The following is a 10294-nucleotide window of genomic DNA, read 5'->3' as shown; positions in this document are numbered from 1 at the left end:
CAATGGCTCTTAATGAACTGTGATCTTTATAGACTCCGATATGGGCGTGAAGTTAGAACACTGGATAATGAGCTACAAGTTACCCTCTTCGTCATCTTTCTCCAATACTGACCTCTATCTGCCCGGGTAGTTGAATCGGCTTCACGTATTCACATGGAAGAGGCTGCCAGTTTGTTTTCCACTTTCATGAGCTACCAGATCTTCACATGCGTCTCTTGTTGGCGCCGTTTTAGGATGGCTCATGATGCCCACGGGGATTTAATACTTCCCGTATTCGCAAAAGCCCGTCGCTGCCTGAGCTGAGATCCTGTGGCGTGAACACAAGTTCCGCCAACAGTGGACTTTCATGGAAGTGAAAGAGAAATTGCATTGACGACCCACCGGAAAAGCGTAACACCCCTGATTTTGGCGTTAGTTTTGCTAGCCTTCTTTTACCCCTAAATTGCGTCCAAACGGTCCTGCGTTGAGAACTGTGTTCGTGTTCTCGAGATTGCGAATATTAAAGAGCACGCGGAAAGACTGCATCTCCCCTTCGTCAACTGAGTGTCTTTTGGTTAATTGTTAATTGGTTGTTGATCAAGTCCGCTCATTGCGTCAACATGCACTCCTCAACAACTCTTACCGCCCTCCTGGGCCTCGCCACCCTCGCTCTCGCCACACCCAACGGCTGGTCCAAGAACCCAACTGCTGAAGACGGCCCAAGCAAACTCGACGAGTGCATGTGCCAGCCCATCTACGAAGCCATCCTCAAGTGCCAAACTATCCCCTTCGACAAGACCGGCGACAAGAAGATCCGCGAGTGCGTGTGCATCCCCAACAGCCGGGATGACGCCTGGTACGGGTACATCCACAAATGCAGCAACTGCCTGTCGCCTGGGTCGTACGAGCTCAACGACTTCTTCGACAACTTCTCGCGCCTCGTGAACCAGCTGTTCGTCTCTTGCACCAACGTGGGCGGAGGAATCACCAGCTCCGGGGACAGCATTTGCGCTAGCAATGCGTACCACAAGGCGTGCGCGTCGTTGGCGGTGGGTGGGAAGGAGAGCTGGGCGAGCTACGAGTCCTATGGGGATAAAGCAAAGGGGAACGGGACATACGTGCTAGAACTGGCCAATGCGGCCAATGTGTCGGGAGCCTCGTCCAGCACGTCCAGTACGTCCAGCGAAGCCAGTTCGGCGACTACTGAGACGACCGTGGCGTCGCCAGAGGAGACGGAGGAGGCGACCGCGACGAGCACAGATGAGGAGCCCGCGACGACCACAGATGAGGCGAGCGAGGCTTCGACAACTGCGGCGGACGCGGTGGCTTCTGATGCTGCATCGCCGTCGCCATCTGACTCGCCTGCTGTGGGTCTTGCAAATGCTTTGAGCGCAACGGGGATGGTTGGGTTCGCGGTTGTTGGGTTTGTTGGTGCGGTTCTGCTGTGAGATGTTTGGGTTGGTGTGTGAGTTTGTTTTTCGGCTGGATTCAGGGGACTCGGGTATCGTTCCTCGACTACGGAGGAATCGATCTCCCAATTTTTTTTCTGTTATGTATGTACAATACTTACATCTTAGCTCTTTTATTCCGGGATCAATGTACATACATGCTTCCCAACTTTCTACGTACCTCACTTTGTCTCTGCCGTCATCCGCAGGGCGTTCGCTTCTCAACCTGCAAGGCTGGAAACCCCGGCAGCGCTGACCAGATCTGCGTTTGTCTGCATCTGGAAGGCTGTGGCGCTTACCAACCCCTTTGGGTTGGTACCCGCGGCAGTTTCAGCGCCTACCGCTGCATATCATGAACGACTGGCTGCCGCGGCGCCAACCTGACACAGGAGATGGGCCTGCATGCATCTTGCATGAGCCGCATCTTCCAATCGAATTCGCCCCACGCCCGGCCCCGCGACCAGCGAAGGTTGGTTGACGGCCTGTTCCCATCCTCCCGGATTCCAGCAAAGTCGATCGCTGGGCAGAACCTTGGCCACGACAGAGCCCATAATGCTGACTACCGCACACCATGATGCAGCCCTGGCATTCAAACCAGGCACACGGCCTGCAGGTGGATGACTGTTGGTTCCGGTATCCGCCAGGATCTGGCCGCTGCCATCCCACTTCTAGCTTGGCTGACTACCGGGTGTTCGTTGCTGGAGATGGGAACGGGCTGTCTTCCAAAGATTTGATGAACCTTAACGTGTCTCCATCCTTGGGCACTCCGGGATCCGCAGGACATCCAATCCATCAACATCCGCTCAGTAATTTCCGAACCTCCGCCATGAACATCTGCTCGTAGCGTGGGTGACATGGACGCCGAACTCAGCGAGGCCACTCGGCTTCTCGAAGCCCAGCGTGCCCTCGAGCGGGGAGAGCAGCCGCTGGGCTGGATCCTGTGCCGTCTTTCTTCCCAGACCGGCACCTCCTACACTCCGCGTGAGATCAACAAAGTCCTCGCCGAGGTCGTCGAAAACGATGGCTCGGTCGGACTCGTCAAAGCCCTCCTGGCCATGGGTGCCGACGTCAACTTCCGCCGCCGCCGTTCCGCATCCTGGACCAAACTCACGAACCGCAGCGTTCAGGAGGATCGCAATGACATCCTCCGCCGAGCCGTCATTCGATGCCGCCCAGAGACTGTCCACGCCATCGCCGCTAAGGCTGACCAGGTCAACCTCGACAGCGTGCTTCACGATGCCATTGTCCGCGGAAATCTCGCTGTTCTCTCGGCCCTCCTCGAGCACGGCGCCAGTCCCGTGGGTCTCCATGACGACTTTCAGGAAGTGGTTTTTCACAACAACCTTCCGCTTCTTCGAACCCTTCTGTCAGGCCATCACTTGCCATGCCTAGCTTGTCGCTCGGCCGGGTTACGCATTGCTGTTGAGAACCGCTCTCCCGAGGCTGTCCGGCTTTTGCTCGACCACTGGGCCGACGTCAATTACGGAGACGGCATCGCCCTGACCCGAGCTGTGGAACTTGGACGGGCCGATCTCGTGGCCCTTCTGCTTTCCGGCGCGGTCCAAGCATCTTCCCGCACACTTGACATTGCCGTGGGCATGCTCCGCCCTTGGCTTGCAGCGGGGTCCGCTGACTCCGTGGTCCGTGATATCTTGGAGCTTGTGCTGGCTGCCGGGGCCAACGGGCCTGAGACTTCGAGGCTTGCGACAGACGACTTGGTGGAGTTGGTTAGGCGGCGGCAGACGGAGCTCATCAAGATGATCCTGATGTACCAGAAGCCTCCGGGTGAATTCGAAACCGCTTCGCTAGTCGAAGCCATTCGAGCCGAGGAGTTGGAGGTGGTGACAACCTTGCTTGAGTTCAAGCCATCACCCGCGAGCCTTACATTCGCCATTTCCCAAGCTGTTGGAGTCGGCAGCCCGAGTTTCCGGTACGAGGTAACTCGCCTTCTCATCCAATGCGGCGCCCAAGGGTCTTGCGCAGCCGAGGCGCTGGTCAAGACGGTCCATTCTCTGGTCGCCAACATCCGACGCGGTGATACATCCGGCACGGAACGTGACATGAGAGTGTTTTACCTTCTCCTTCATGAGGGCAAGGCCGATGTCGACTACGGGAAGGGCGAAGCCCTGCAGGTGGCGGTGCGCGCGGCATGTGTTACGGTTGTGAAAGAGATCGTTTCCCAAGACCCGTCGCCGGACTCACTCGGTCCAGCGTTATTGTGGGCCGTGGACGTCAAAGAGAAGAAGAAGCAGCACCTGGTCGAGCTGTTGGTTCGGCGCCGGGTGAATGAGGACGCCGCCAGTAAGGCGCTGATACAGGTCATCAAGACAGAACCTGACAACGTGTAAGTTCGGTCTCTTGGCTTTGCCACGATGTATGCTTGAACTGACATCACCTCTTACTTGCTCAGGGCTGTGGTCGAGCTTTTGCTCACCCGTGCAGCGGTCAACTTCAACGCCGGCGAGGTCTTCATCCACGCAGTCCGGAACTTCCGCCCCGAGACGTTCCATCTGCTGCTCGGTCAGACGATCAACCACCAAGCCCTATTCACTGTCGTCAGAGAGGCGCTCAAGACCAAACGGACAATCAGGAAGACAATATTTGCTGACCTTCTGGGCCGTCTGGAACGGGATCACCTGAATGCGGCACTTGACCATCTTGTCTTCGAAGAAGACGCGGACCTTGAGCTGCTGAGGATGATTCTGAACGCGGGTGCCGAGGCTGCCCATGATGATGGGGTATGCGTCAAGCACGCGGCCGCTGCCTTGGACAAAGATGTTCTGCGTGTGCTTTCTGAGTACCTCGGGCATCACAGTGGCGTGTACAGCAGGGCTCTGGAGTCAATGGTATCTCGCGGAAGGCAATGGATCGATGAGAAACACATGGAGGTGCTCGACATCCTCTTGAAATATGGTGCGTCAGGGCCAGCAGCCGGCAAGGCCATGATGGAAGTGGTTGAGCACCTCGTCGGCCAGGACGGTGCAAAGGCACAGCTGGCTGAGGCACTCCTTCGCAAGCTCTTCGCCGCGAATGTCGATGTCAACCACGAGAACGGAAAGGCAATCTACCTCGCGGCGCGCCGCGGGGATCCGTTCCTTCTTTCATTGCTTCTGAGCAACGGCGCCACCTCTTCGTCTTCGACCCTTGCCCTCACCGCCGCCGTCCTCTCGAATCATGATGAGGCGCTGGTGCGGCGGATGATTGAGATATTCTCGGATCGCCGCTCCGCCCAACCGGACTTCAACGGGCCTCCATTCCCTGGCATGTCGCCAGTCCTTTTCCAATGTCTCAAGGCGTATCCCGGCTCTGTCGCCCTCATCGAAAGCTTGGTCAAGGCCGGATGCAGGCTTGAGACAACGGTCCCAATTCTCATCGATCCGGCCGAGTCCAGGGAGGGTTCCATGGGTCGCAGTGGAGGTCCCGAGCCCGCCACGGTACTCCTATGGGCTCTGATGCAGAAGAATGAGCTCTGTCCCCCTTCTACCGTGGAGACTCTGATCCGCCTGGGAGCCGATGTTTCATACACCACGCCATTATCGCGAACCACACCATTGCTGGCTGCTGTCCGATCCGGCAAGACGGAGGCTGCGCGCATGCTGTTGGCTGCAGGGGCAAATGTCTCTGCAAAGGACTCCCGTGGATACTCAGCCTTGTTCTATGCTTCTCGTGACGGGAATGCCGACCTCATCCGGCTCTTGCTTCCCTACAAACCTGCCACCAACGACGGCAGCCTCCACGAAGCTGCTCGCTACTTTCATGTTGAGGTTATCAGGCTCTTGTTGGAAGCAGGTCACGACCCGAACTACCGGTGTGGAAAACACGGCGGTCGCACCGCTCTCGGAGAGATCGCGCTCAACTCTGTTCCTCCAGCAGACACCACCGCTGCCGAGGAGGCCCTGGATGCCCTCTCCACCGCTGCCGCCAGCCCACTCCTCCGCGTTGAAGGCAAGACCGTGATCTTCCTCGCCCTAGACAACCGGCACAACGAGGCCATCACCCGCCTTTTGCTTCGCAAAGTCCTCTCCCGCACGCTCCTGAACAGCCTCGAGAACACCTACCAGCAAGGCCACCTGCACTACTCGCCCACCATGTACGTCGCAAAAGGTATCCTGCTCGGCCCGCCGTCCATGTCTCTTCTGCAACTTCTCCAAAACCACGGGTGCGAGCACCGCTTCTACGCCTCGCTGGGTCATCCCCAACCGCGCGACGCGGTTGGTATGCCAGAGGAGATCCGCGAGCATGAACGTGAGCGGGCGGCACGGGAGCAGGCGAAGGCCGCGGCGATGGGGTTGGCAGAGGTGAAGCAGCGAGAACCTGCCACTGCTATATCCCAAGAACAACGGGATCGCCACGGCCAACACAGTCCCCACGCTCCGTACCACTTCAAACTCCCATACCCCGAAACCTACCCCGAAGCCATGCGCACGCCGCCTTTGTCGCAACACCACCACTTTCCTCATGTAGAGGAGGAATGCGCGGCCCAACTCGCCGTCGACAACTGGCGAATGGTACAAGAATACGAAGCAGCTCGGCAAGAGCGCTGGCGCCATCATCAACAAGAGCAACAACGACGACAGGGAGGCAGGGGGAAGAAGGGAAAAGGAAAGGAGCGTGTTGAACGGCTGCCTTCGGATAGGTATTATGCCATGAATGGAGGAGGGATGGTGACTGAGTTGAGGACACAGCGCGGGAATGTCATTGGCGTGGTGGATTTGGAGGAGTTGAGGAAATGGCAGGCCGCGGACGGGGAAAGGGTGAGGAAGGAGGAAAGGACGGGGAGGGGACGTGGGAAGGTGGTTGTTTCGTAATTTCATCAAAATGGGTGTTTTTTCCAGCGGGTCGTATTCATATGGGTGGAGTGGTGAGTGATGTTGTACATGGCCTGGCGTTAGGGTGGGTCAGATTGTTTACTTTTTCAGGGGTATCATATTTATGGAGGTGACTTGTTTTGGGGGATACCTTGGGATGGATCCTGGCGTTGGCTCATATCTGGGTTTGACTAGATTGTTCATTACCAATTGCTTTCTTGAGGGTTTCATCATATTTCTAGTTTGTCGCGAGGTTATAATGATCTCAGGAAGATTGCTACCCTAGTACTTTTGATCATCGCATACTTACCCGGTCCAGCAAAAAGTCCAACATTCCACCAAACCATTTCAGCTGAACTTACTTACTCTTCACACTGCCATCACCATCATCGGCCCAACTATCACCCTTTCAGCAGGTCTGCATTGTGTCTCCTGACTCCCGAAATCTCTCCGGCGCGTCCTTCGCAACTCCTGAGTTGGGTCAGCTGACACCCTCGCCGCGAACCGCTCAATCCTCAAACCTCAACCTCTTTGGGTGAACACTCTTGGCGTATTACTGCTTGTGGTTCTCAGCATAGACAAAGTTCGCCGCTGGTAACAATCCGTCAGCAAAACATCAATCCCCAAACCCCACCATCCATCAGGTCACTCACCAACAGGCGACAGTCCATTCTCCTTCGCCCACTCCCTGACGCCCCTCGTCGTCACGCTTCCCCTCCTCCACCCTCCTAGCCCTTTCTCCTTCTCATCAAATCCCCACCTTGCTCTCTCCTTGGGCTTGGACAGCTTCAAGTCCTCCGTCGTCCCATTACTCGGCACAAACGCCAGCAGCACGTACCGGTGCAAGCCCGTCTTCTCGGGCGGCGTCGGACCGCGGTAGGACACAACTTCGTGCAAGTCCTTGAGCGGCATCGGCGGACACGGTGTCGGGTCTTTGGGATCGCACGGCGGTTCTTGAGGACCGTGATGGTGGTGTCCGTGCTTGTGGTGGTGATGCACCCGTCCCCAGGCGATCCAGTGGCAGTATTCGGAGTACTTGGGGTTGTTGCGGGAAGGGGCGTCCGGGTCGGTTAGGGCGATGATGTAGGTGGTGTTTTTGGCGTGGTGGTGTTTGTGGTCACCATTGTGGTCATGGTCGTGGTGGCCGTGAAGCGGGGTGGGGGAAGGGTCGCTGGGTTTGTCGGGAGGGTTGGTGGCGGGGATGTCGTGCAGAATGATGGTCGGTTCGTCGTGGAGTTTGGACGGGTCGATAGTGTTGCCGAGTTTGGCGCTGACGTGGGAGGACCAGGAGGCGTGGAGGATGAGGGAGGGGTAGAAGTCGTCGATTACTGTCCCAAAGCCAGAGGGTTAGTGATGGAAAGGTAGGGGTAGGAAAAGGAGAGAGTACCGGTGGGAATGATCTCGGCTTTCTTGAGCCTGGCAAGGTTGTCAGCTGGTGCCTGGAAAGTCGACTTAGATTGTCTCGGGGTGCTTACGCCTGGCGAACTTTCTCGGATGTCTCCAGGCCTTCGCTGGTGGGCGGTCCTTCAGCCATGACGTGTTGAAACTGACCTTTGAAGTGAGGATGACAAGACACGAGAGCTACACTGCCCAGGAGGAACACGTATAGAAGATGGAATAACTGTGCCATTGCTAGGGAGTCTAGAGATGATGCCGGAGGTTCTGAAGTCGATTAAGAATCCATCCCAATATTTCACGCAGTTTTGTCAAGTTGCTTGGTGACACAGAGACACACGGCGTTGTCTATGACGATGATGTCATCGGATCTCAGAACCACATGGGATCACTCCACCTCTGCAGACCAACCATGAGTCTCATGTTCCGTTCGTCTTGGCGATGTATTAAGTCATAGCTATCCACACAAACAAGAGCGTACATTCATGATTAAAGAGACAAGGCTTCCTCGGGGGTGGTGATTCTGAACATGATGTCAGAGGTTTTATCCGCCTCCAAGGCCATCGTTGCAGTATTGGCATGCAATAAGTATAAGAGAACTCCAGAGTCAGAGAACTGAACACTTGCCGGTGGCTCCCAATTAGAGTGATAACCATTTCGTCATTGCCGGACTTATATTGGAAAGAGTTCGGGTTCAGACGGCTCGTCGGGGGCGATATCAGCATCCTAGAATTGACATGGAGCTGGCTAGAATACTCCGTGAAGTCAGTGTCCAACACCATCCATGAACTGTCTCGCCACAGTCTCTCGGACATCACGAGGCCTTTCTCGATTTCACGGAACAATCACATATGTGGCCAGACTCATATGGGGATATGATCACCACCATCTTAAACGAATTGAGGTTGCTGTCCAAAACAAACATCAATATCATCCACGCTGTCGTTCGAGGAACTATCACCACTTCGAAGTAATCCGCGCCAAACCCAAGATGGCGGCACCGCATGGCCTCCAATCCGACCCTGGGGTACAACTCCTCCGGGAGCACATCACACCCATTCCTCCGATTTCTGATCCGGACTTTGAGAGACGGGTCGGCAACTTCATTTCACAGCTCGTCACTGGCGACGACGTCCGGGTGGTCCTGATTGGCGACGGATCTCACGGAACGTCCGAGTTCTACACGGCACGCGCAATGATGACGCGCCGGCTTATCGAGATGCACGGTTTTAACATCGTTGCTGTCGAGGCGGATTGGCCGGACGCTGAGGCAGTAGACCGCTATGTCCGCCACCGGCCAGGGCCCAGAGCTAGTATTGACCCGGCGACGGAGGCAAAGAGAGCGGGGAGAGAACCGGCCTTTATGAGGTTCCCAACATGTAGGTTGACATCCATTCTTTGACTGAGGAATGTGAGTATTGACCTTAGGTTCAGGGATGTGGCGCAACCAAGAAGTCCAGCGTTTCACTGAGTGGTTACGGCACTACAACTACGGACGCGACCCCAAACAGCCCGACGCTGTCGGCTTCTACGGGCTTGATCTCTACTCCCTGGGAAGATCAATGCACGAGGTGCTCGACTATCTTGAGCACGTCGACAAGGATATGGCCAAGGTCGTCCACGACCGCTACAAACACCTCATGATCTGGGCCGATTCGCCGCACGACTACGGCATTGAAGCCTTGTCCGGCAGCTTCCGAGACTGCGAAAAGGACGTCTTTTGGGTGACGCGCGAACTCCTGTCCCGCAAACCGCAGTACGCTTCCCGCCACGACGACGGCGAAGAATTCCACAGCTGCGAGCAAAATGCCCGCGTCGTCCAGGACGCCGAGCAGTATTACAAGATCATGTACCGTGGCCGCGACGAGTCCTGGAACCTGCGCGACCGGCACATGTTTGAGTCGCTCGCGCGTGTCATGCAGCACCGGTCCCGGCCCGGCCTTCCCGCCCGCGCTGTGGTTTGGGTGCACAACAGCCACGCCGGCGATGCGCGCGCGACCAGCATGGGATGGGCGCGCGACGAGCTCAACATTGGACAGCTGTGCCGCGAGGCGTTTGGGCGCGAGGCCGTGCGGCTGGTCGGGTGCTGCACGTACGGCGGCACGGTGGCCGCGGCGAGAAGGTGGGATGGGGATATGCAGGTGATGAGGATCCGGCCAGCGCTGGAGGGGAGTTATGAAGAGATGATGCACGCTGCGGCTGCGTCGGGGGAGGAGGGGGAGAGGGTGGAGGTGGTGAGTGCGTGGACGGGGAGGAGGAGGATGGTGCCCAAGGAAGGAAAAGGCAAGAATTTTGTGTTGGATTTGAGGGAGGGGTATTGCGACAAAAGGTTGAGAGAGGAGTTGATGAGGAAGAGGCTGGAGAGGTTTATTGGGGTCATCTACTCGCCGCATACGGAACGGCAGTCGCACTATTCGATGGCGGTTCTGCCGGAGCAGTTTGATGGGGTGGTTTGGATTGACGAGACAAGGCATGTCGGCACACTCGAAGTGCATCAGCCTCATGTGCCTCTAGAGTATGATGAGACATGGCCATTCGGTCTGTGAGAGATGGATGGCCAGGAAAGGTGGAGCAAGGAGTAGATTGGCCTAGTTGAGATCTGCTGAGCGAAGATTGGTCGGATGGACTGGGTTCAGAGAGTTAAGAAAGGAAACATGTCAAGGT

At 56.7% G+C, this 10294-nt stretch overlaps 4 protein-coding genes across 4 annotated transcripts; 3 read left to right on the top strand and 1 right to left on the bottom strand.

The window, feature by feature from the left end:
• Positions 1-599: 599 nt before the first annotated feature.
• Positions 600-1427, top strand: VTJ04DRAFT_7637 (uncharacterized protein; the record flags this gene model as incomplete). Its single annotated transcript, XM_069365986.1, has 1 exon — positions 600-1427. One exon carries the CDS (start codon positions 600-602, stop codon positions 1425-1427), a length of 828 nt encoding a protein of 275 aa, XP_069216966.1.
• An 854-nt stretch (positions 1428-2281) lies between these two features.
• VTJ04DRAFT_7636 (uncharacterized protein) lies at positions 2282-6235 on the top strand (the record flags this gene model as incomplete). The annotated part of the gene is made up of 2 exons (XM_069365985.1): positions 2282-3771; positions 3838-6235. The coding sequence occupies 2 exons, from the start codon at positions 2282-2284 to the stop codon at positions 6233-6235; spliced, it is 3888 nt and encodes a 1295-aa protein (XP_069216965.1).
• A 553-nt stretch (positions 6236-6788) lies between these two features.
• Positions 6789-7769, bottom strand: VTJ04DRAFT_7635 (uncharacterized protein; the record flags this gene model as incomplete). The annotated part of the gene is made up of 4 exons (XM_069365984.1): positions 6789-6826; positions 6889-7563; positions 7623-7651; positions 7711-7769. The coding sequence occupies 4 exons, from the start codon at positions 7767-7769 to the stop codon at positions 6789-6791; spliced, it is 801 nt and encodes a 266-aa protein (XP_069216964.1).
• Positions 7770-8621: 852 nt separating this feature from the next.
• VTJ04DRAFT_7634 (uncharacterized protein) lies at positions 8622-10176 on the top strand (the record flags this gene model as incomplete). The annotated part of the gene is made up of 2 exons (XM_069365983.1): positions 8622-9009; positions 9065-10176. The coding sequence occupies 2 exons, from the start codon at positions 8622-8624 to the stop codon at positions 10174-10176; spliced, it is 1500 nt and encodes a 499-aa protein (XP_069216963.1).
• Positions 10177-10294: the final 118 nt, after the last annotated feature.

The sequence above is a fragment of the Mycothermus thermophilus genome (genome assembly GCF_041956435.1).
Source record: "Mycothermus thermophilus strain CBS 625.91 unplaced genomic scaffold VTJ04scaffold_5, whole genome shotgun sequence".
In the NCBI taxonomy this organism is placed as follows: Eukaryota; Fungi; Ascomycota; class Sordariomycetes; order Sordariales; family Chaetomiaceae; genus Mycothermus; species Mycothermus thermophilus.
Note: the sequence above shows the minus strand (reverse complement) of the source record. Positions and strands in the feature narration are given on the sequence as shown.